Here is a 27,689-nt window from a genome sequence, read left to right on the forward strand (position 1 = left end):
GAACTTGAACCCATATCTCCTACCTCGCGGGTGAATACCCTGATCTCTAGGCTATGGGGTAGTCTAGGGTAGGGCTACCTCGATCAAGCTGTTCCACTTTGTATGAAGTAGTTAAACAGTCACTGGAGCAGAGACTAGACCCTCAGTCTCCCACTTCCTAGGTGAATCCCCTAACCACCAAGCTATAGAGGAATTCTCATACTCTCACTCTGGCCCAATGACTATTTAAGTATTTGAAATACTAGGGCTTAGGTGTGCACACGGTAACAAGCAAGATTTAGTTGGCTTTGTGCATGCCCACTGCTAGAAATTTAGGTATTTAAGAGACTTTATCAGTGGATGTGCAGGTGCTCAGGGACTTTAGGCACCTACAGGGTTAAGCAGCAGCTGAGGACCTAAATTTTGGACTAAGGAGTCTAAAGCAATATTTAGGCACCTAAATTCCTTTATGGATCTATAAAAAGCAACAGAGGGTCCTGTGGCACCTTTAAGACTAACAGAAGTATTGGGAGCATAAGCTTTCGTGGGTAAGAACCTCACTTCTTCAGATGCAAGTCTTGCATCTGAAGAAGTGAGGTTCTTACCCATGAAAGCTTATGCTCCCAATACTTCTGATAGTCTTAAAGGTGCCACAGGACCCTCTGTTGCTTTTTACAGATTCAGACTAACACGGCTACTCCTCTGATTTATGGATCTAGCCCTTAGTGCCTAGAAATAAACAGACCGATCCATATTAAGGCACCTAAAGAAGAGCTTGATACTGCTCCTCCTGAAGCCAGTAGCAAAACTCTCATTGATTTCAGTGGTGTAAAATTGGACCCAAGGGGTAGTCTGTTTTTAAAGATGCTAGGCACCCACTGCTCCTACTCAAGTCGACAGCAGAGAAAGGGTAAAATTATTATTAACATTTAAAATTTGTGTATGGTGTATTGTAGTGGAAAGTTACCTTATTCATCTCTGCATCTTCCTGAAAACCTTTCTTATGGCATAGGAACACTTTAGACATCCATTTTTTTATTCTGAGTAAGAGATAAAGCAAAGATTTTGGAGTTGGCACTAGGTTGAAGGGTACAGGAAGAGTTCTCCCCTCTTCAAAGTAGGAAAACCAGAGTTTAGCCCTAGCAAACTTCCATTCCACATCAGCATCATCCTGTAAGACAGAAATATGACTATCAAAACAATGCTAACAATGTCTTCATTATTAAAATTACCCTAGCCAATGGCATTTGTGTTTTGAACAAGAATGGCTGACATGAATACCAAGCAGATCAAATTACTATTTTTACCACTGAAGAAATGAAACATTAATTATACAAATTGTTTGTTAATCTGAGAAAAGCAAAGGAATAGACCTAGGAAAAGGTAAATTTAGTTTGACTATCAGCTCCCTCATAGTGAGTGCTATTAGTTTGTAAAAAGTGTCTCAAGGGAGGCCCTATCCATTGATACTTTTAGAAATTAGACTGGAGAAAAGTAAAGGCCTCATAAGCATATGCTTAACTTTAAGCTTGATGTGGATTTTTGAACACATGCATAAATGCTTCGTTGAACAGGGATGGATTTAAGCACATGCTTAAAATAGAGCATAAGACATAAAACTGACCATTTGTAGGAATTAAATATTCCATGGCACTTTTTCTAAGATTAACCACATTTTCCTGCTTAATTTCCAATTTGCTTCCATTACAGTACATTCTATCTAAATTTCTCTCGCATTTTCAGTTGGATGCAGCATCCTTTCTTACTTTCTGTCCTATAAACAGCTGCTGAGTTCTGTCCCAGAGATAAGCGCATTTCAGTGGTCAGTGAAGTGGCTGCTCTGTACCCCTTAACTATATTTTTTGCAGGCATGTGGTTTGAGACTAAGTGAATATCTGTAAAATGCTATGGGATCTCTGAATAAAAAGTGTTACATAAGGGGTGCCATTAAAAATTAAACATTTACCACAGTATAGTGTCAATACTTAGTGGTGACATATTCTAAATATAAAAAACACTATAGGAAAGTCATTTGTGAAATACACTATTTTGTTCACTTCTGAGTGGCATACATTGTTAGTGTAAAGGAGTAACAGTAAAAACAAAACACAATTAGACAATAATATAAGTCAAACCCTACAGTTCCACTTAGTACTCACACCAGTAGAAACACCACTGAATTCAAAGTGAGTTTTGCTTGTGCAAGGACTCAAGGATTTGATATTATTCTCCTCTTGAGTGCAGCAGATGAGCATTGCCAATGATCATACACAAAGACTCTGGCACTGGGCTAAGTTATTTTAAGGCACACGTATCTGCCCCTTCCTTCCTCATTTAATACACAGGTCAATTTTTAAGACTAGATATGGTTTAAAGATTTCACAATCTGCACTTTTTGGATAAAATTAAATTGCTTCATTTTCTTTATCCTTTCCTTTTGTTTTATTCTTGACATTTGGTTTGTGGCATGGCTGGAGACAGTAGAATGTCGTAAGGCCCTCCGAAGTGCTTTCAATATGACCCGTAAGGAAAGAGAGATATTTCCCTGATCACGAGTTTCCTTAGAATGCAGATGAATTTTCAATTTACTTTAACTGTATTTACAGAACAAAATGTGTTCAGTAATTCTAATTTATGTTCACTGCAGGACAGAGTAAATTTCAACTTGATTTTTTTCTCATTGTCATTTTTGTTGAAGGGGTGGGGTCAGCCCTGTAAGTTATGATTATCTACCTACCTCTTGCAGAAGTCATGCTTGATATCTCCTAACTTTGTGGTGGTGGCCCTTCCAGAACTAATCTGCTGAGCCAATTTGCTAAAGACCAATGATAATCAATTCTGTATATTACGCAAACTAGATTTATGCAGACTCCAGTATGCAAAATAAATACATAAATAAATACTTCATTTGTGCATCTTTGTCAACAATCCACTCAAAGTCACATGGGAAACCTAAGTTGTTCCTAAACTTACTTAAAGCTGGGCTCCTCTAATTTAAATACATTTTTATTCTAAATTTATTCTCTGACCAAAGTGGTACCCAACTCTCTTTGCCAACAGAGAAGGTATTTTTGATTTTTAATGTGATATAGATCTCATTATTTCAAGTAAGCTTGGCATCATGGCTTTTACAGTTCAGTGTTAAAACAATTGTATTGCTGTGTTCACTGGGGTCCTAACAAAATGATGGGTCACAGTGTCACTAAAGTGTGAAGGAGGCAGCAAAGCCACCTTTGCATTCCCTCAGTCCTCTGTGACTGATGGGGCAAAGGATTGGAAAAGGGGTCCCCAACTCTCAGCTGAATGTCCTAGCTACTGGACTATGAGATGCTCTGATGTTGGTCTCTCTCAATCTCTCCAAATGAAGTTGTTCCACTTTAATTAAATATTAATTGGGACAAAGAAAGAGTGAGATCACTTTATTGTGATAAGTTATTCTTAAACATTTATAAGGTGATCTGGCCCTTTATTTCCCACAACACCCAAAGGTTTGTGTGGATTTTTACCAGCTTATTACATTGAAGATTCTGTTTAGTAGGGAAAAAAGCTGAGTTGCTGACAATTTAAATTGATGTATTAGATTTGCCTATAGGCTGGATGCATATGAATGAGGATTCCCTTCTAACAGAAAGAATAGGGGCACCACTCAAATAATAATTTGAATTTAGAGATGGAAAAGACTTGCAAGATCAGCTAATATATCCCTCTGTAGCACTGTTCTATAATATTTTTTTAGTACATTGTCCAGTCTAGTTCTTACTGTTCCAAGCATTGGAGCTACATCACTTTCAGCTACTTTCAATTTCACCACCAACAATTTGGAAGGAATGTATGGTGCTTATCTAATCCAAAAATAACTCCAGGTTGTTTCTCTGTAACAAAGATATATTTATGTCAAGAAAATAAGAGTTTGTCATAATGTGTGTTTTCTTATACACTAAACCTCAATGAGATATAACTAGTCAAATATAATTATAAAATATAGTTTTACCTCAATCTCCTGGAAAGAGCTGTTGATCATTGCAATTAGCATGTTCAATAAAACAATGACCATAGTAACATTATAGACTCCATAAAGGACATAACCAATATTCTCAATAAATTTGTGTCTATAATTGATGACAACTGATTTCACTTCTGAAAGTCCAAATATAGCCCAGAACAATGTCTTAAAACTTTCTTCAACTCTGAAAGGAAAAACAGAACATGGTCATATGCTACTGTAAAAGATTTATAAAAACTGTTCTCATAAACAAGTCACTGCTATTTACCTACCATATAAACTTCTCCTGAATGAAACTGTAGAAGTCTGATCTTACTGATATTATCCATCATACACTTAATGTAATAAGCACTCCCATTAGAAACTGATTCATAATAACAGAGTTTCAATTTTAAGGCATAAAAGATAAAGCCAACTACTTTAGTTAATTATACTGGTAAATCAAGGCCTGAATATACCCAGCAGGCAGGAGAGAGGAGGAGAGCAAAGAACCAGAGGTTGCAGTGCACAGGAGGAAAGACGTTCATTCACAGGATCTACCTTAGAAGGGAGATTAATACAAAGGGACATGATAAAAGTATATAAAATAATGAATGGTGCAGAGAAGGTAGACTGGGAACTTCTGTTCTCCCCGTCTCCTAATACAAGAACATGGGGACTGTCAATGAAATTAAAAACCGATAAAAAGAAATAAGTTTTCATAAACATTTGATTAAACTGTGAAACTCACTGACACAGGAAGTTTTTGTGGCCAAGAATTTAAGATTAAAAATGGGATTGATATTTTATATGGAGATCAAGACTATCCAGAGTTGTTATAATTAAATAACAAACATTTTGGAAGGGATATTAAACATCACGTTTCAGGGTTTAAGCCAATCTCTAACTATTAGACATCAGGATCGGACCTCTGGGGAGGAGGGTAGGATGATCAGATAATCCCACATCTACCTACAGAGCAGTTCTTACACCTCCCTCTGAAGCAGCTGGTTTTGGCCACTACTGGAGACAGAATATTGGATTGAATGGAACTTGAATCTGCTCCAATCTGGCAATTGCTATGTTCCTACATCCTCCTCAGCTGTGGGTAATGGTTCTCTTTTGCATTCTGCTGAAATTTCCTTTGAAAAAAGTGAAACTGGCGCACAGCTGGCATATGAAGCCTATGTTAGTTTAAGCAGCTGCAACTCATGGAGAAGCCTCTGGGCCAAACCAGTGGTGACATAAGTAGCAGTGTAGGTAAATTGGTATCCATGACAAAGCAGCACAACTTGCACTGATTTGGCATTCACTGGGTCTGCAAAATGAGAGTGACTTATAGGCAGAAGGGTAGGAGGGTAACTGTAGAAAAAACAGCAACTAACATTGGCATGGCAAAGGAAGCCTCTACCTTAACTTACACCAGCACCATTCCCAGCACAGCTCTCCTGGGGTCAGGTTTAAACCTGATGAAAACATGCCACCTCTTGTGCTGAACCCTATCTATTTTATTCAGCCGAGTATTGATCATTATTTATATTGCGGTAGCATCTACCATCCCCTATCATGGATCGGGCTTGGATCATTGTTCTAGATGCCCTTTGTAAGAAAGAGATGGCCCTTTCCCCAGAAAGCATACAATCTAAGTCCAATTTATGTTCAATGGAGTCGCTCCAGATATGCCCCAGTGGAACTGAGATAAAAATCTTATCCTTGATTTCAATTATATCTTAGTGGCACCAGGTCTACAGAGAAAGTTACCACTCATTACAAGAGCAAGAGATTTAATAAAAGATGGGAATCTTATACCACACATTATGACACTTAGTACATTAATGCATTCAGTTCAAGTAGCTCTCCTTCTACAAAAAATGTGCAATTGTTAACATTTAAACAGGAGTAATACTTACGTTGTGAATGCTTCGTTTTGTTTGGCCCCACGGTAGTAGGAATAGAGATTAAACATTCCTATCATGAAGGCCACAAACACCATGATAAATATTACCATGAACTTGAAGATGTCTTTCACAGTTCTGCCAAGTGATATCTGTAGAGGTCCAAAGCTTTCATTGGCTGGGAGAATGTAGGCTATTCTGGAGAAACTTAAAACAACAGCAATTGCGTACAGGCCTTCAGATATGATTTGTGGATCAGATGGATCCCAGTTTATTCTGGCTAGAAATAAAAGATGAGAGTTTCTTGTAACTGGGCTGAAATATACTTTAGGCTATTCATGGGATTATTCTCTTTTGGTTAGAAAAGAAAGAGTGGCCCAGATCCTTTGCTAGTGTAACCTGGCACTGAAATCAATAGAGTTATGCAGCTGGGGTGCTGGCTCGCTCTTTAGTTTTTCTTTTACCATACTTGAAAAAGAAATGCAATGCAGCCATTTATAAAGAGGGAGGCCAATTTTCAGACTTGGGTGCCGAAATGAGAGCACCTGATTATGCACCTAAAATATACACATGAGTGAAAACACTGATTGCTCTCAGGACTCAGCTCCTTAGTAGCATGGACCCCTACCTGCCAATGTGAGTGCCCAAACTGAGCCCACAGCAATGATTTTTTAACAGTGCTCAGCAAACTCCTTGCGTGAAGATCCTGCCATCAACCAAGGCTAGAGAAAGAAACATGCTTTCTCAAGTCTAACCCAGAAATGGGCTAGTTGCCCCAACACCTAATGCCCCTGAACAACAACATTTCAAAACATCCTTATATATAACACAGAAAATGACGTTCCTGTCCCAGGAACTCAGTGGAGAGCTAACATTTAAGCAACACAATAAATAAATGAATGACTCACTGGGTGAACTTAGACATGGCATGGACTCATTTAGATTATGTACATTTGCTTGTGAACAGGGCCTTTTTTAGATGTAGTTCATTTCTTGTAATTACATATCTGTTCAGCAAATTTCTGAGCTCCTGCCTGGGGATTTAATTGCATGCAGCGTTCTAAAACCAAGAGGTTGGACCCTTACTTTAAGTGCAAAATGGAATGCAACCTTAACTATGAAATCACAACCGGCACCTCTATAATACTGATGTCAATTGAAGCTCCGCTAATACAGTTCTATAGCATGAACTAGAGAGAAGAATTTTCCTTGGCAACTTTAGAAATCCAGTGCAACTTAGACACTGGTCCCTGTTTGTAAAGGCAATAGTTTGCTGTAATTTATAATTGAATTCATGTTTAACTATCTGTTTTTAATAATTTCCCACAACTGGAAGTTTTAATCCATGTTCATACTTCAAAAATTTCTTTTTAGTGCTCTATAGCACATTTATTCATCATCCTGCTTTTATACATCCTGGGTAATGAAGTAAGTCATCCTGCTATGCACCAGCAGAAGTGTGTTCGAGATACTGGTATAAACAAACATAACACCTAATGTAATGAAGAGAGTAAAAAATAAAGTTGGGTGAAAAATTAATCCAATGTGATTGAGAGACTACATAAAGAATTAGAAACTTATTAACATAGAAACAATTCTTCTTCGTCCTATATTTAAGTCTGCATTCTGTGAATTCAACTCACCCAATGTGTAGTATTTTGTGTTGGGATCCAATGGTGCAGTTGCCAAGTCCGTCATATCTTTATCTGCATCAACAATGCCCTGGGCTCTGGAAGCATGCCAAAATGCCATAAACCTTGCAATGAATGATGCTGCAAAAATGGCTAACATACCAAAATCAAGCATATTCCATAACTCAAACAGATATTCCTTGGGCCCTTGAGACCAAATTTCTTTACATTCAGACCATATCATGCCTGCGTAAGAGAGAAGAGAGAATATACTTCATTCATTTTTAACTTCAGATTCATCCTCTTTAATATTATATTATGAATAGGATGTGCTCTTGGAAGCAGTCAAACTGGAAAGCATTTTGGCTTATATATTCTGAATTCCTTTTTGATGTGCAAATCATACACTTAAACAGAGAATGAAGGAAAATTAATTGTGTCTCTCCCATTTCAACAGGAGGGCTAATTCTTTTCTCATGATAGTTTTATATTGGTGTATCTCCACTGACTTCCCATGAATTTACCCCAGTGTAAGGGACAAAAGACTGCTTACATTACTCACATGAGTATTTCACTGACTTCAGTTAATAATGGGACTCCTCACAGGTGAAATTCACCTCTGTACAGAGAACAAGCACAAAGCTTGTGCTTCAATTAAATCACACTTAAGCCCCAATTAGTTTGAGGGCTTATGTGGGACTTAAGTGATGCATGGGCCTTGTGCTTGCTTTATGGATTTTCAGTTATGTGAGTAAATCAAAGCTGCTTTAAAACACTAACCCACACAAAAATGGTTGACACTAAGTATAATTTGGGTAAGTTCTACAGACTGTGTTATGCAGGAGGTCAGACTAGACGATCACAACTATGCTAAATTTTGATTAGTGTTGGCCTCTCATTATCATTCTCAGTATGAACAATAAACTTCCTGTGAGAAGCAACATCAGCAATACAGACATTTGCTGGTCATTACTAGAGGCCAGATGACCTACAGTAGATCAGCACAGTAGCACATGAAGCTAATGTGACATGTTATCAATTCCCTCTGCTCGACCATCTGAAAAATAATTGAAGGAAGCTGTTTTTCCTTGGATAAAGTAAAAGGAAAGATACGCTGCCTTTTATATCTTTATCAAGGGCTGTGCGCATGTGTCAGCAAAATCTTTTTTCTAGCTGTTTGAAAGGTAACTTAAAAATGTATTAATAAAAACATGTCATGGGAAAACCACTGTGTGTTTCAGATGTGATACTCAAATCCACTTTACACATTTGTGTGTGAGGATCTAATAGCAGAATGGGCCTGATCCAGTGTTCCTTAAAGTGATTTGTGTTGTTATATGGGCTCAATTCAACAAATTCTTGTTCATGTAAATAAGCCCTTTCTCATGCATGTAATAATATTATTCTTACATACTGGTTTTTGTCTGTATAGCTCAAAGTGCTGTACAAAGGATAGTATCATTATCCTCATTTTACAGAGGGGGAAAATGGAGGCACAGAGCAGTTAAGTGCTTTGCCCAAGGTTAAACAGCAGGCCAGTTGCAGAACCAGGAATAGAAGCTGTGTTCTCATTAACAGTTCACTGGACACTTCTTGTCTTCCATGAGACTGCCTGTATAAGTAATGACCAGTCACATAGGTAAGGAGAAGGCTTAATATTTCTGAAATAAAATAAGGGAAAGTTTGTATTTGTTCATTTACCCAAAAGCCATCAAATAATATTCAGGTAACATAGGCATGCAGTCTATCAGTATACTGCATCCTTTTTCTGGACAATAACGCACACTATAATCATTTCACCAATGATTTACTATAGTTATCAAATTATTTTGTGTAGGACATTTTCAGTTATTTTTCAGTTAGTTATTTTTCAGTTAGTGTCAATTAAAACCTCACCCAGAGTAACTGTTTAAAATGCAATATATGTGACATCCATATAAGATCATGGCAGTAACTCATTTTTGATGAACATTTACTTGTATTATATGTTAGGTACCACAATGAAGTATTATACAATCATTTCACACAGTTTTGCTCCTAAATCAGATTACAATATATAGGTTTAATTAATACAATTAAAGTTCTTAGACTGAATAATTTATTTATTCATTTATTACTAGATGAATTATGTTTATATAAAGCTATGAAATATAAGCGCTATATAATTTACATGCTATACTACTATATTCATTTATTTGGTTAAATATTATAAAGTAAAGAGATTGTTAGTGCTTTTTAAGGCTATAAAAATGACGATATATGGTATGGCACTGATTTTAATCACAGAAAGGCCATAAAATGCTGATAGCCTCTGATATATAAACTCCCTAATTTACTTAAGCATCCTCCTTAAAAAGTAAAAAATAATTAAATTAGTGTCTCTATATTAAGTTTTGCTGAACAGAACTCTAGCTAGACTGAAACCATGAATCTAACTGATGTGTTGAATAGAGGACAGGAAGAACCATGCCACTTCAGTTAAGGGTAGGGGTTTTTAAATGAAAGTCAGTTCAATGGGATTTAGGCTGGTTCTGTAAGACTTCGCTCTAAACACTTGGGATTTGAAAGAGAACCACTCTAAGTTACATACTATTTATGCATCACCCTGACATGTCTTTAGGAGAAAGAAGTATTTGTTCAGTTCTGATGTTCTAATTATGCTTTACACTGAATGCTTGACATACTTAATATCAACTGTGACATTGCACGAAAGCTAGATTTTTCCTCAATAATTAGTGCATTTGCACAGAAAAAGGCTAGAAAAGCATTTGTTAAATTAAAAAATATTCAAATTATGTCTCACTCTTTTTTGGCGCCTTATTTTGTTTTCATGTGTCGTCATTTTTTACTTTATTATGGCTAGGGGCCTCAAAGGCTGGAAGGGGCCCAGGCCTTTCTGGACCTCTGAGAGGGCCTGATCAGTAGGGAATTCCCCATATAAACACAGGGCAGTATATGACTTCAATACAGTCTTTCTTAGGCAAAACTCCAACTTCCATTGATTTCAGTAGGAGTTTGCTTAACTAAAAACTGCAGGATCATGGGTCTATATAGCTTGGTTTTTGGTTTCTCTTATGACTGACTTTGCTAAGGATGAGTCCTGGCATCCTTACTCACCCTGAGTAGTACTTTATTCCATTGAACTCAATGGGTCCACTCAGGGTACTTTTCAACATATGTGACGGTGGCAGAATTTGCCCCGTAATATTTAGGAGGATAGATTTCTCCTCCTCTTAAGTTGAGCAATACCTTATTTCACAAGAAGTCCTATTCATTTTATTGGGATTATTTGCACAATAAGATACTACTCAATACAGAGGCAGAGATCCTTAATATGGTAAACTCATTCCATGGGAATGGAATATTGAATTAATAATATGTACCCTATAGAGGCTGACTGCAAAGAAAATGAAAGATGCAGATGTGTTCCCCTTGTGTTTTGTACTTTTTCCATGTAAGACTGGTAGCTGTTACTGGTGTGTAACTGGAATTCAGCCCCGTTGCCATCACTGCAAGACAGAATTCGAATTGAAAATTAATCTTTACCTATTACCCAAGAGATAATGAGCATCTCCATCCACGAGAAGCTGGATGTTTTCATTCTGAACAGCTGTTTTGCATGATCTGTTCTAGTTTCATTAGGTGGGAGTTTGATGCCTTCAAATCTGTCAGATGCATTCATGACTAGCAGACCAAGAAAAATTGTGAAAGAGGCTGCGTGTGCTACAAACTTCATAAATGGTCCACGCATTATCTTCCCCAGCTGCAACACAAAACAAAACACAAACAAATTCTATCAACTTTTTAAAAGTACATTTATGTCAAAATCACAGTAAATAAAGACGATGAAAATATATACACACTGTGATATCATAATGAAATTTACCTCGTAAAAATGTCTATTTATTGGCTATCTTCAGAAACAAGAGGAACAATTTTGCTATTAAATGTCAGTATTCTTCTTTACCTATATAGCAATGTTTAAAAATATTACTATAATTCTTTCTTGCGCTTCTTTGCACCTATTATCATAGCTCATCAAGAGAAATATTCATTGTTACGGGAAAGTTTCTTTTAATTTTCATTCTTGAGATCCTTAAGAAGCAGCAAAGGAAATGGAAGAAATATCGTATAGTTTGGTAAGTAGGAACACTGAAATATCAGTGGGGCTACAATAGAGATGGGGACACCAGATTTTGGTTTGATGTTGTATTCAACTTAGTAGGCAGGATCAGGATAGCAAAAGCAGTTTTTCTGACCTGCCTTGCCTTTTGGTTTTTAACATTTAAACAGGCCCCAAAAGGTTGTGTTTACACTTCTGTAGCTTCTCACATTCTTTCTTGATTCTCTTAATGGAAATTTCCTTAAACAACCACCAACAGAGATGACTACACCTTGAACAGACGTTTAGATTGATTCAGCATGACACTAAACAAAACTGAAAATTCATGGTTTCAGAGTAGCAGCCGTGTTAGTCTGTATCCGCAAAAAGAACAGGAGTACTTGTGGCACCTTAGAGACTAACAAATTTATTAGAGCATAAGCTTTCGTGGGCTACAACCCACTTCTTCGGATGCATATGAAAATTCATGTAAGCCCACACCCATCTAGGCTATTAAAATATCTATTTTAAAGGGATTGGTAACTTCTTGCATTCCTCTCATCAGTCCTAATGAATTAATCCAGTTGCATGCTGGGCACAAAATGCCTATCTTATTTTGGGTCACGACAGCCACTGCGTGTGCCAAAATAGGTGAAGAATTCAAAGCAAGCCTCAAGGGGTCATTGGCTGAAATAGTTAGTATTGGTGGCTACTGAAAAAGGTAAGGAGAGGCCGCAAGCATCAGTTACTATAAGTAGTTATTTAGAATTATTATTTCCAGGTCCAAGTCAGACTTCAGCCAACATCAAACTGAAATTTAAATAACCAAGGAATAAGAGGTCAGTGAAGGATACAGTAGTAGGGTTGATAAAACACAGATAACTTACTGAAAAAGATAGTCATATCTAAAAATAATATTATTAAAGGAACACTGTCAAGGTTAGTAGGCCCAAAATTTGACCTCTCTACTCTTCTACATATCCTTTTGCAAATCCATGCAATTCATTATGTATTTCCAAACCCCCATAAAATTACTTTATCTTTTTCCTAAAAATAATCAATTTCCTCAGCCTCATGAGGTGCCCTACAGTTTATTCTGTGTGCAGTGTGAAGTGAAAGGATACTTCTTACAGGTTTCATTTTCAAACTTCCCCTGAGGGGTTTATAAACAACAGTGAGTAAAACAGATTTTGAGAATGATAAACAAAATACCTTGACAGTGTCCTTTTACATGCATTATCTGCCTGTGTTCACAAAAGAGGATGGGACTGGGAGACAGATGCCAGAAAGAGACATACCCAGGGAAGAAGCAGAAATATTGAAGGAAATCAGGTTAATGCCAGAATACCCGATAAAGAAATTTAAAAAAAAAATCTAAAAGATTGACAAAGCCCCCCGCTCCCCAAAAAACAGAAAAAATCTTTACTAGATGTAATTAAAAACTCACTGGAAATAAAATAGGCTACAGACAGCCTGGAGGGTTTTTTTTGACACCTACATTTGGGAAGTGACCAGAACTGGTCTAGGAATAGAAGTTTTGTAACTTTGACTCTACCTGTGGAGAAGATGCAGGACAGAAAACATTAATTAAGGACAGAATGGGGAAACAGAAAGACAGGGCTTGAAACCAGAGCTTACTGCACTGAATATGCACTGAATTTAATAGGAGTTGAGGGCATGCAGCATCACATAAGATTGGACAATAAATCTTGGTAGATGACATGGATATAGAAATGTGAAATTACACTTTCCAATGGTGAGGAAGGAACAAAAAACGTGGTTGCAAAAAGGTAGTGGACATGCTTTTTAGGGTGATCCCTTCAAGCTTCTCTTATAGAATCATAGACTCATAGAACTGGAAGGGATCTCGAGAGGTCATCTAGTCCAATCCCCTGCACTAAAGGCAGGACTAAGTATTATCTAGACCATCCCTGACAGGTGTTTGTCCAACCTGCTCTTAAAAACCCCCAATGATGGAGATTCCACAACCTCACTAGGCAATTTATTCCAGTGCTTAAACACTCTGACAGTTAGGAAGTTTTTCCTAATGTCCAACCTAAACTGTCCTTGCTGCAATTTAAGCCCATTGCTTCTTGTCCTATCCTTAGAGTTTAAGAAAAACAATTTTTCTCCCTCCTCCCTTGTAACAACCTTTTATGTACTTGAAAACTGTTATCATGTCCCCTCTCAGTCTTCTCTTCTCCAGACTAAACAAACACATTTCTTTGAATCTTCCCTCATAGGTCATGTTTTCTAGACCTTTAATCATTTTTGTTGCTATTCTCTGGACTTTCTCCAATTTGTCCACATCTTTCCTGAAATGTGGCAGCCAGAATTGGACACAATACTCCAATTGAGGCCTACTCATTGCGGAGTAGAGCGGAAGAATTACTTCTCGTGTCTTGCTTACAATACTCCTGCTAATACATCCCAAAATGATATTTTCTTTTTTTGCAACAGTGTTACACTGTTGACTCATATTTAGCTTGTGATCCGCTATGACCCCCAGATCCGTTTCCGCAGTTCTCCTTCCTAGGCAGTCATTTCCCATTTTGTATGTGTGCAACTGATTGTTCCTTCCTAAGCAGAGTACTTTGCATTTGTCCTTATTTAATTTCATCCTATTTACTTCAAACCATTTCTCCAGTTTTTCCAAATCATTTTGAATTTTAATCCTCTCCTCCAAAGCACTTGCAAACCTTCCCAGCTTGGTATTGTCCGCAAACTTTATAAGTGTACTCTTTATGCCATTATCTAAATAATTGATGAAGATATTGAACAGAACCGGACCCAGAACTGATCCCTGCAGGACCCCACTCATTATGCTCTTCCAGCATCACTGTGAACCACTGATAACTACTCTCTGGGAATAAAGCTGTTAGTCTTTAAGGTGCCACCGGACTCCTTGTTGTTACTCTCTGGGAATGATTTTCCAACCAGTTATGCACCCACCTTATAGTAGCTTCATCTAGATTGTATTTCCCTAGTTTGTTTATGATACGGTCATGTGAGACCGTATCAAAAGTCTTACTAAAGTCAAGATATTCCACATCTACCACTTCCCCACCTATCCACAAGGCTTGTTACCCTGTCAAAGAAAGCTATCAGGTTGGTTTGACACAATTTGTTCTTGACAAATCCATGCTGACTGTTATTTATCACCTCATTATCTTCTAGATGTTTGCAAATTGATTTCTTAATTATTTGCTCCATTATCTTTCCGGGTACAGAACTTAAGATTATGGTCTGTAATTACCCAGGTTGTCCTCACTTCCCCTTTTATAGATGGGAACTATATTTGTCCTTTCCCAGTCTTCTGGAATGTCTTCCATTACTTTTATGGATCTGGGTAGCCCATGATTTTCACATGCACTTCCTTTGCAACATGGAAAGCTCATGTTGCAGAGGACTGTATATATCTCTCATATCACTGCTTTGGGAAGTATACTCTTCCCACAGGGCCTGAGAATATTACCTCTGTAGAACTCTCAGCCCATGGTGACCTGGCAGTGAGGATTTTGGTTTCATATTTGGATCCCCCATTATGTTGACACTAACTCACTGGGCTGCCCTTAGTTACATCTGTGCAACTCTACTGAAGACACTAGAGTTGCTTGAATGTAATAGAGGACAGAATTTGACCCATACAAAATTTCATGAAATAAAATACTATCCTACAAAGATAGGATCAAATTCTGCTCTCAGTTATGCTGATGTCAATGGAGTGAATGAATTTGCACTTGTGTAAATGAGAAAAAAAACTATTTTAGTAAGTATGGTCTAAGGATTGAACTATGTGACAGTGCATAGAAATGTCAGGAAGATTGGTGCTATAAGAACTGGCATTGGCGATTCTGTAGAAAATGTATTTTCCCTCTTGGCCATTACTGAATCAATGTCTCCATGTATTAAGGGGCACAGTAGAGTGGAAGCTGCTGCCCTCTGGATAACACTTAAAACAATTCCTGATCATTTATGGCCATTACTATCCCATGGCTCTTGTTTTGTTTGGGTTGAAATGTAAATGTCAGTATCTTTGCTACACTCCAGTATAGGTAATTACATGTTTCCTACCCAAATACTTTCTGTAGTTTCAGTTGGATATACCTGATTCTTGTTATAAACTCTATTTCGGTTTGCTGTGATTTAAACTACCGCTGCTGGTACCTTGATTATAGTTTTAAGCAGTGACTGTTTCAGCACAGAGGTGGGCTGCATTCAGTGGCACAAAAGGTGAGGTGATTCCTATAACTACATATGCACTTTGTAAAGTGGGCTAAAATGGATTCTTCTGGTAAACAGTGCTATATAAAAGTAATGTTGTATCATTATCATTACCTGTGACTGAGAGACATTGGAAATGAAAGGGAAGTAAGAACCGGAGTTATATAGTGATCAATATTTTGGGCCATATTTGTCCAATATAAACAACTATAGAAAGTTGTAGTAAGGAAATTATATTTGCTTATGATATAGAACTGGCAAATGCACTTAAATGTAGTGAAATGTAAGAATACATATTTTAACATGCAGAGGACTGGACATACAACTTGCGTTATAGAAAGGAACGATCAGTTGCACACATACAAAATGGGAAATGACTGCCTAGGGAGGAGTATTGTGGAAAGGGATCTGGGGGTCATAGTGGATCACAAGCTAAATATGAGTTAACAGTGTAACACTATTGCAAAAAAGCAAACATCATACTGGGATGTATCAGCAGGAGTGTTGTAATCAAGACAGGAGAAGTACCGTATATACTCGTTCATAAGCCGAATATTTTTGGTAAAAAAGTAACGCATCAAAGAGCGGGGGTGGGCTTATAAATGGGTCTACACCAAAATTTGATGATTTTAAACTCTATGGAATCATTGAATTGAATATCTAATATGGGGATTGGCAACCTTTGGCACACAGCCCACCAGGGTAAGCACCCTGGTGGGCCGGGCCGGTTTGTTCACCTGCAGGTTCGGCCGATCGTGGCTCCCACTGGCTGCAGTTCACCGCTCCAGGCCAATGGGGGCGGCAGGAAGCAGCATGGGCCGAGGGCTGGGAATGGCGAACTGCGGCCACAGGGAGCTGAGGGGCTCCATGCCTGCAGACGCTCCAAGTAAACAAAATGTCCCAACCTGCCAGCGGCTTACCCTGATGGGCCGGGAGCCAAAGTTTTCCAACCCCTGAAATATAGGGTCAGCTTGTGAAAGGGTCATACAGTTTTTCCTATTTTTACCTATCCATTTGTGGGGGTCGGCTTATAAATGAACGAGTATTCTTCCACTGTACTCTGTGCTGGTAAGGCCTCAGCTGGAGTATTGTGTCCAGTTCTGGGTGTCATATTTCAGGAAAGATGAGGACAAATTGAAGAAAGTCCAGAGGAAACCAACAAATATGATTAAAGGTCTAGAAAACATGACCTGTGAGGAAAAATTGAAAAAAAAAGGGTTTGTTTAGTTTGGTGAAGAGAAGACCGAGAGAGGGACATGATAACAGTTTTCAAGTACATAAAAGGTTGGGTCTTGCCCATCTGCTCACAGTCTGACTGATTGCCATACTTGGGGTCAGGAAGGAATTTTCCCCTGGGTCAGATTGGAAGAGCCCCTGGGGAGCTTTTCACCTTCCTCTGTAACATGGGGCATGAGTCATTTGCAAGTTTAAACCAGTGTAAATGGTGAATTCTCTGTAACTTGAAGTCTTTCAACCATGATTTGAGGACTTCAGTAACTCAGCCAGAGGTTAGGGGTCTATTACAGGAGTGGGTGGGTGAGAGTCTGTGGCCTGTAGTGTGCAGGAGCTCAGACTAGATGATCACGATGGTCCATTCTGACCATAAAGGCAATGAATCTATGTTGTTACAAGAAGGAGGGTTCTCTTTAACCACTGAGGATAGGACAAGAAGCAATGGGCTTAAATTGCAGCAAGGGAGGTTTAGATTGGACATTAGGAAAAAACTTCCTGTCAGGGTGGTTAAGCACTGAAACAAATGCCTAGGGAGGTTCTGGAACCTCCATCACTGGAGGTTTTTAAGAACAGGCTAGACAAACTAGACATTCCTGTCAGGAATGGTCTAGTTATTACATAGTCCTGCCTTGAGTGGAGGGGACTGTACTAGATGGCCTACTGAGGTCCCTTTCAGTTCTACACTTATATGATTCTATTATTATCAGAGCCAGCAATCGGATGCCTATTTCACTAGTCTCTGAGATGTATATTTATTGCACGATGATAAGGATAAAACAAAGCAAAAAGATCCTTTCCTCATAATGGCTCATGCTACCAAACACGACAGAAGAAAGATCCATATTTATGGGGGAAGAAACTTTAAAACTTTTAGCACAGAATTTTAGAAGGTATATATAAACATCCCGAACCAAAGGAAATCACTATCATCATCATGCATTTTTATTACAATAGCACCCTCAAGTCCCAAACATTGTCCCTACCCCATAGAGCTTACAATCTAGCTCTACTTGCTGTTCTGTCCTGACATCATTTACAAGGATCAATATTCCCAAGCTTCCAGCACAAAGCAGGTGGGAACATCCAGAGCTCTCAGAGGTGTTGGTAATCCAGTAAAACCAATCATCTGAGGACAAGAGATACAGGCAGAGTGGGCACACTTGAAAAATTCACTTTGGTTCTGGAGATATTTTTGCTATGTTCTCCATTCTGAATAGAGAAAATAACACTGGAACCAGTAATATATCTAAAAGCAGAATGAACGTTTGAAGTGCCCATCTGTAAGTAACTTTCTTTTTTTCTAAAGATGCCATAGTCAATAGACCACAACTTATTTATTGACTTACGTTTGTACTAACTACCTAAAAGAGCACCTACTCCAAGCCCTTGACAAACTCTTGAAAATACAATTAATCCTTTAACAGACTGGCATTTACTCACGGATGACTCTACCCCAGAAACAGTGTGAACATAAACACATAATAAACTCCACCATCAAACTCAGCACTGGAATCTCCAACCTGCCCTATCCTTCAGTTCCCTACAGCCAAGTGTGCCATGAAGGTTAACAAACATGGGCGGTTACGTATAGATTTGGTGGAAAATTGGGTTCTAAAGTTACAGGGACCTAACAAAGAATGCCCTAGATATCTAAGGTACTTATGTGGTGCCCATTACTGTAATATCTGAATGCCTCACAATCTTTTATGTGAGGTAAGGAGTTCTATTTATCCCCATTTTAGAGGTGGGAAACTGAGGCACAGAGAGGCTAAGGGCCAGATTTTTAAATGTATTTAGGCACTGCTTCACTCATCGTTGCAACATCTAACTGATTTACGAGTCTAAATCCTAGTCTCAAAAGGGAGTTAGACACTTTGGAGCCTAAATCCCATCTACTGTCACTGAGATTTTGATTCTGAAGTGACCAGAGCCCTTTTGGAAATGAGTTTTAGGGTCCTAAATTAGTTATACATTGCAATGCTGAGTACCACAACTCCTAAATATCTTTAAAAATCTGGGCCTAAGTGTCTTGCTCACTATCAGACAGGAAGTCTATGGAAAAGTAGAGACTTGAACCCATATCTCAAATTCCCAGGTTAATGCCCTAGCCAATGGACCAGCCTTCCTCTCCTGTACCAAAAAGCTCCTTCTTAGGTGCCTCCACTGACTGCAACTGTGGGACTATGTCACAGGGAGGGATATCGCCTCTGAGATAGGCAGGTGCCAGAAGGTTTTATTGGAAAAAATAAGTACCTTAAAAATCAACCTGGAAACCAAAAAACAGCAAATGGAGATCAGAGAGCACTAGTTTAATATGCTCACAAAATGACACACCACTTAAAAGCAAGTGCCAAAACCTGCACCAGCTGCATTCCGTGGATGGATTTAAATTGTAGCCTCATGCAGAGTATGTCACTCTAATTTCAAGGTGAGAAAGGGATGAATGACAGTTAGAAGGACCACAGCTGAAATAAATGGGCATAGCCTCCAGGTCATCTGGAAATGAAGGAAAGCTGACCAAGTCATAACTGCAACTGGCTCCTCTGTGAGCAGCTGGGTGTCTAACTGGACCCTCCTACTGGGAATCCAATCCACAAATGCAGGACACATGCTCTCCTGTCACATCTTCCAATTGCTTCCCTCAGCCAACCAGCATCACCTCCAACTTGTCTGGATTGAGTCTCAGCCAGTTTACCCTCATCCATGGCCCAATCTCACCTAGACACTGAGAAATGTAAATGACCACTCCAGCTGTATCAGTGGAGATGGAGGTATAAAGTTGTGTGTCATCTCTATACTGAAGACACCAGAGCCTATGTCTCCTCACTAACTCTCCTACCAGCTTCACATACACATAAATCACCCTCAGACTGGAGATGTAGTTACGTTATACCACCCTGAGAATAGTGGTCTCAGATATGAGCAGATACTGAGGGCTGTCTCACTTGAACCTTTTTGATATTCTCAATTAAAAATGATACAGGGCAATAGTACTTCTCCACTGGCCTTCACAAGCCAACAATATCAGTCTCAAGCGCAAGTTGATGGCTGAAGTGTTCCCAGCACTTTCTACACTTCAGAAAGGGACACTGGCTGAAAGTCAAGCAAAGAAAATGTGACTTTTCCCCCTCAAATATCTGCTTTATTTCCAGGGAGTTGGGCAATTCTGACCAAATTCACTCAATTTTATCAGCAACATAAAAAAATTTCCTCACAATAGGAGATACTCAATTCAGCAACTGGGTGGAGGTGACTCAGATTAACTAAACTGTCTGCCCCTTGAAATAGAACAATGGATTGAATAACTATTCCTTTGCCTCTCTCACAGCCATGGCATAAGAATTTCAAAAATCTCTGTGTCATAAAGAATCAGACTCAAGCTGGGATTTTCACCGGATGTGCTGTGGTCATTTTCCCTCTCCCTTCAGCTGTTGTGGGACATCTATAAACCAAGGTGACCCATAAGATAAAAGCCAGAAAAGATGCCTTAGAGGCCACTTCATAGATAGTGGAAGACAAAAGTGTTACAAAATTCCATCCACCCATTCATAGATCGGTCTGTCAGAAGAACAATATTCTGTTTCTCAGTCCCCTGGAACTGCTCTGGTACCTTTAGTTTTCAAGGGTAAATCCCCTGCTAGGAGAGGAAAACTCCAATTTGGTCTCGAAGGAGGTAATTTTTATTTTAATGATTAAAAACGAAGAGGCATGTCTCTAAAATAAAGATGAAGCACAGCAACAACTATAACAGTTAGAAAGGGATGGGCCAACTTGCCCATTCACAGTAGAAAATGTAACACAATCATTAAACAGCTATATCACAAGGAGGGGAGACAGTTGTAAAAGAGAACAGAGGTTAAATTTTAAAGGGATGCTGTCAACTGAAGCTGGACAAAAAAAGCTATGCAGAAACAGATTTTCTAAAACCAAAGACCAATCAAAACGATTTTACAATCCAATAAAAAGAAGGACTTTAAACAACAACAAAAACCAAACAATAAATACACACTTCCCTGCAATGTTTCAAACCCTGAAGCAGCATGAATCTGAAGGCATATTTAAAGACAAAAGTTTTATAAAAACCAACGAGACTATAAACAAAAATGGAACAGACTAAATTGAATTTTATTGTCCAGGCTGAGAGAAATGCAATTAAATAAACAAACAAACAAACAAGTTAAGGAAACTGGATATACTTTTAAAAATCTAAGTTGTTAATCATAATACATTTGTTTATTTACAATGTATAATTTTAAATTTACAATGTCCCCTTTACCTGTTATGACAACAGGAGAACTAAAATACCCCAGGGTGGAAACTTTGAATCAGTGACCAGCTAAAATAGATATTCTAAACAAAAGCAAAATTCTAGGGGATGGGAGAGTTTGGGCATATCTATGTCGGAAATTGATTCTGCAACATGGATCATCCAAACTGACATTCAGCTCTAGAAGCCAAATCGAAGTAACAGTGTTTTGTTAATACACACAGAAAAGACCATGTGGCTGCTTTGAAAAAATTCATGAGATGAAATGAGCCTTAACATTATCTTGACAAGCCCTCAGGTTGTACAGTGAGAGATGCAATCAGATGGTCATTTAAGCACAGCTTTCTCGGTAACAACAGAATTTATTGTGTCAGTGTTAAAAAGTGGTTTGAATTTTCTAAGGCCTTTCATCAGCTCATCCCAGGGATCTTTTCATGTCAAGGCTGTGGAGAAGGCCCACACTGTAAGGGTGAAATCCTGACCCCACTGACACCAATGGGGGTCAGGATTTCATCCATTGTGTATAGCTTTCTTATACAAACCTTAATTCCATTCAAAATACATCATGCTAAATTCAGTTCAGTTACACCAGTGTACCCAGAATAGTTTAATTCACTTCAATGGATTGACACCGCACTACATTAATGGAACACATGAAGATCATTCATTTCAGACATATGCACATCTATGTTGGGCAGATATTTGGACAATTTGTATTGGTGATTTGTGGGCAGTAAATATAAACAAAGGTGACATTTTATCCTGTGTGAAATCGTAAGATGGTAGCTAGCTAAGTGGTTTTAATTCTGAATTTTAGTTAAAGGTGGTTCTAATGACGGTAGTGTTAGCTTGATGTGAATTTAAGAGGATTATGTTATTCTGACATGCAGTTATGATTTGGTTCCTATCTTTATTTTATTTGAATGGCATGAAGGGCCCTCAGTATCTCTCAGAATCAGGGCCACATATTTTTCTATGAATAATAAACATATTCCCATTTGTAAATAGCTGGCAACCTGGATAACACAAGGGAGAAGAAAGAAAACCTGCTAATTGCAGTGCTTACTATCACTGTCTGAATACTCTGATGGGCAATTTCTCACTAAACGAGTATTTCATTTTTTTGTAATGTTCCATCAAGCCCCATAAATGTATTAATTAGTTTTTGTTAAATAATCTAGCTATTATATATTTATTTAACAGCACGGCAACAAAATGGAGAGTACTTTGATTCATTGTTTCGATATTACTGTTTCTACATGGCAATACTTCCTTCCCTCCCTGATCATTTTTTCATTTAGTATTCATTATATTCCACATGATGCATTTACTTTTTTTTATTGTGAATGTTTGAGTGTGTAATCCTGCAGCTATTCCATTACAATCTGGCATTAAATAACACACCACTGAAGCTTTGCTAAGCGCATCAGTAATTTATACATATGTTTCATCTTTGCCAAATTAGAAACTTGCATGCAGATGCTTTTACAAGACTGTACAGACTAACCTTGCTGCATGGAGCAATCCAATAAACCACTGACAGGAATGGCAGCCCTACTGCAACTGCAAGAACAACTAGAAACTTCACTGCCATGGTCTGCTGGCGTAAACCTGAGAGATTCTCATACCAGATTGAGAGAAGTTGTTGCTGGCAGTTTGGATGTGCTACAAACTATGACAAAAAAAAAAAAAAAGGAACACAACAAAGGAACATTATTGTCAGAATACCACTAAATAAAACGTTAGCCATCTGAAATGGATGTAGAGTGTAGGAAAAACAAGTCAGCTAATATTCAGAACACTATCAGAGTGTATAGTAGTATAAAATAGCAATCTGCTCTTTATGATAAGCATAATCTCCCTAGAATGTAGGCACACTGCTATTCATGGCAGGAATTTTGGCTAAACTGGTCCTAAAGTCACACTGGAGTCTGTGTGGCTAGTTAAAACTTAAAAAAACCCCAACTCATTCTTCAAACTAGGGGAAATTTCATTTCACCTGTTCACATTTCAACAGAATGCCTTTGCCTATGCCTTTAACTTCATCTCAAATGTATGTCAACACTGTCTTATATTATTTCATTGCGATATAATCATGTGAAAAGGAAAAAAAAATAAGAAATGAGACACTGAATCGAATTGCTCTATTCACAGTTTAAATGCTATTTTATTGCAAAGTGAGAATACTGATGAGTTTAATGAATTTTAAAACAGCAATCTAAATCCTGGTCCCATTACAGTCTATGGGAATGTTGCCATTGACTTCAGTGGCATCTGGATCTGGCCTGGCATCGGGGTCACTATGGAGTCTTCCTACACCAAGAGGTTCCAATGTGAATAATTTTAGGAATGTGAGATCCCTGCATCCCTCAAAATAATTCAGGTTGAGAAAAAAAATCACAATTCTATGGGTAATCCTTTCATGCCGGTGATTATTATACTGCAATTTTTCACAAAAGACTTTATGCCAAGAAAATGTGTCATCAAAATACAATTAAAAGTGAATCATGCAGAATCAGAGCAACGTAGGGCTGGAAGGGAACTTCAGAGGTCATCTAGTCCATCCCCATGGACTAAGGCTGGACCAAGTATACCAAGACCATCCCTAAACAATGTTTGTCTGTTCTTAAAAAGCTGTTTTTACAAACCTTCAATGACAGGGGTTCCACAACCTCCATTAGAAGCCTATTCCAGTATTAACTGCCCTTATAGTTAGGAAGTTTTTCCTAATATCTAACCTAAATGTCCCTCACTGTAGATGAAGCCCATTACCTCTTGTCCTACCGTCAATGAACATGGAGAACAACTGATCACCAACCTCTTTATACCCAGTCTTTCTAACCATTCCTCATAGGTCATGGTTTCTCAACTTTTTAGCATTTTTGTTGCTCTCCTCTGCACTCACTCTAATTTGTCCGTATCTTTCTTAGTGTGGTGCCCCAAACCAGACACAGTACTCCATCTGACACCTCACCAGTGTTGAGTACAGAATAGGACAATTACCTCCTGTCTCACATACAACACTCCTGGAGGAGAGTATAAAATATATGTAAAGTCAGTGTACCTCTCCTAGGCAAGCAGAAGTCACAAGCATGTACTTACATGGACACACCTTTTTCCCCTGGATGTTCTAAACTGTAGTATGAGCATATGGATTATATAGTATAGCACAACATGAGTTTCCAAACACTATAGTCACTTATTTAACCTTAATTTTACAAATTGTACACGTGATATTTCAACATTCGCGTTTCAAATGGGTACAGATTCTCCATCTAGCTCTAGAAAATCCAGGACCATGAAAGGCATTAAAGAAGTCATAAATTGAGCAGTCCACATTATAAATACTAATTATTAGTGGCTATCATTTACCATTATTTTAAAGATATTACTATGGCATTTAGACAGTATTCAGTAACAAAGAATCAACCTCAATCTGAGCATAATGCACAGGAACTAACTGGATCTATTCTATTCTATTCAGGCTTTTAAACCATGCTCATCACCGAGATATCTGAGCACTTCCTCGTAGTGCATTAAGCAAGGTGACTACACATCTGTCATGTGTTGCTTGTGCTCTCCCCAGATGGAAAAGTATGTGCAGTGGAGTGGGGGCGGGGGAGAGTTGGTAGGGTGTGTCTTTCTCTTTTTTAAAATATAAATATATCTGTTCCCAGTTCATTGTACTGGGAATAGCTACAAAGTCTGCTGACATTTATATTCCTGATGCTCTCATTTCTGACACCCTAAAAGTTGTTGCCTTTGTGTCCTGTACTATAGATGACAATATACAATTTTCAGTCATGAAACGAGGAATACACAAAATGTTCACATGAAAAATATCAGTTCTTTTATTGAAAACGAGGAACAGCAGTTACTGGTGCAGGCAGTCACTAATTGTTCTTAATCATGCTATGGCAACCAGGTCATGTAGACCAATTCTGTAAAACTGGGAAGTGTAGAACACAGCCCTTTTTTCCCATCCAAGCTCTGTGACATTGTAAAAGGTATACTGGAAACGGAGGTATAAATGGATGATGGGATTTACTTTGCCTGGTCTGTAAGAAACTATCAGCCCAAACCTGTAATATTTACTCAAGAACTCAGAGTTTTACAACGGAAGTTTTCCAAATTAAAGGTGACAAAATCAGAACTGATGTCTGCTAAAGAAAAAAAATAGGGGTAAGTAGAGAGAGTAAATGACTAATTATGAAATAAAACTCCTCCATGTTTAATATGTAGGAGACATTGTTCAATAACAGTTCAAATTCCATCCATGCATACCATGTATACACCTAACTATTTTAGGATTTTCCAAAAGAAACAGGTCAATTAGATCTGCAGAAAATGACTCTATTTCTGCCCAGGTAAACTGGATGGGTACAGTGGGTCCCTATTGGACTTCATAGAATTCCATCTCTTCTACCTTTCTTTGTTATTGGATGTTGGTGAGTTTTATGTGTTTTTCACTGTGCAGATGTAATTCTTTTTGTCATGGTGGGAAAGCTTTATCATAGGTCTTGCGGCTTGCTCTGAAAATGGTCAGATTCTGCATTAGTCTAATCTCCTTTGGAAGTTAATTCAACAGGTAAATCCCCTTTACTAAAAATACTTTATCTCTGGTTCACACACACTTCGTCCTGGACATTATGAGCTTCACTGTCCAAGAGAAGCATAGTTATCCAAATAAGTAAAGGTGGAGAAGCAGCTACTAATGTAGTTGGGTCCTGACTTACTGAGTGCATTCAAGATCCAGACCAAGGCCTTAAATTGGCAACAGAAGTGAACTAAGAGCTGATGAAGGGGCCATAGCATGGAGATGACATATTCATTCCAGCTCAGGTCATTGAGGAGATTGGTGGCCATGGTTTTTACCAAGCTGGAGCCTATGCATGGCTTCCAGACTGATCATCAGACGACTGATGCTGATACATTCTGGTATTTTGTAAGCTACCTAGTTTTGCATATGTCTTTCAAATTTCCTAGAGCAAATAAAAATTGGCCTTTCTCAGGAGGCAAATCCTCTGTGAATAGTTTGACATAAAGATGTATTTATTATTATAGGGCCAATATGCTACATTGTACATTTTAATTAACTGTATCCAATGATTTTGTTTTAGAAGATGGATTAATTATCTCTCATTGGTTAAATAAATAAATGCAAAACCTGCGAATAATGTACACAGCTAGTTCAAGTAACCATATGTTACTATTACTGTTACCTCCTTGTGTGCTGCATACACCTTTTATCTCTGTTTTTAATTAAGACAGTAAGTACTTTGGGGCAGGGACTCTCTTTTACTGTATGCGTGCACAGCATTCAGTGCAATGGGACCTGGATCCTGATTGGAGCCTCTGGGTGCTGCCATAATACAAATAATGAATGGTAATATGAGTTAATAACACTGCCACTCATTTAAACTACTATTTTATTAATACCAGGGCTTACTTTTTTGACTTCATACTTAATGGCAAGTTTTAAGCGGCTAAGGCTGGGACGACCATGTTCTCCACTATTATGGCTCATCTCCACATCTCCATTCAAAATAGCTTCCACTTCTTCAGTATTTCTGCACAAATCGAGGAGTCCAACTACAAAATCCTTGCATTGCATAGACAATTTTTTGTAATCATTCTGGAGAGGGGGGGAAAAAAAGAAAATTAATAGCTGTTTACACATAACCCACGAGAAACCATTTTACTCCTTCAAGTGCTATTCCTTTCTGAGTGACTATTCACCAACTAGCCACAGGAGAGGAATGAGAAGAAGAGCACTGGGCATGTCTCTACTCCTTTTGTTTGTAGTTCTCAAAGTTATTTATGAACATTATAAATTAAGACCAACAATAGTCCTCTGAAATAGATATTATTTCCCCCATTTTTGTGATGTGTAACCAAAAATATATAGAGCCAAATTCTCCCATTTAAATCAGTCAGTTTGCATTAGTTTAACCATAGAAAATTCAGCCCATCAATTCATGGATTATAAAGCCAGCAGGCAGGGGCCCTTATGACTACCTAGGCAGACTTCTTGCAGAACACAAATCATAGAATTTCACCAAGTGGTCAACTACTCTCACTATAAAACAGCTCCTCCTAATTTCTAGTCTGAAGTGGTCTTGCCTCAGTTTCAAGCCATTGCATCTTGGTATGCCTTTGTCTGCTAGATTAAGGAGCTCTCTACTATCAAAAATATTCTCCCCATGGAGGTAATTACAAACTATGAGCAAATAACCTCTCAACCTTCTCTGGGAAAATCTAAATAGATTGTGTTTCCTTTGTCTCTCACTGTAAGACAGTTTTTCAGACCTTGAATCATTGTTGTAGATGTTCTCTGAAGCTTTTTCAATTTTCAACATCCTTTTAAAAGTACAGC

General features: G+C 38.2%; 1 protein-coding gene across 1 annotated transcript in view; it reads right to left on the minus strand.

Moving 5' to 3' along the window:
* TRPC6 (transient receptor potential cation channel subfamily C member 6) overlaps positions 1-27,689 on the minus strand; it is a 164,007-nt gene that overhangs the window by 18,870 nt on the left and 117,448 nt on the right. Inside the window, exons 3-9 of the mRNA XM_026651697.1 lie at positions 26,763-26,948; positions 22,821-22,985; positions 11,034-11,250; positions 7,500-7,733; positions 5,872-6,136; positions 3,971-4,166; positions 947-1,150 (exon numbers count right to left, since the gene is read on the minus strand). Coding sequence (XP_026507482.1) covers positions 947-1,150; positions 3,971-4,166; positions 5,872-6,136; positions 7,500-7,733; positions 11,034-11,250; positions 22,821-22,985; positions 26,763-26,948 — 1,467 coding nt within the window. The remainder of the gene's footprint in view (positions 1-946; positions 1,151-3,970; positions 4,167-5,871; positions 6,137-7,499; positions 7,734-11,033; positions 11,251-22,820; positions 22,986-26,762; positions 26,949-27,689) is intronic.

The sequence above is a fragment of the Terrapene carolina genome, unplaced genomic scaffold, assembly GCF_002925995.2.
Source record: "Terrapene carolina triunguis isolate 2854851 unplaced genomic scaffold, T_m_triunguis-2.0 Scaffold97, whole genome shotgun sequence".
In the NCBI taxonomy this organism is placed as follows: Eukaryota; Metazoa; Chordata; order Testudines; family Emydidae; genus Terrapene; species Terrapene triunguis.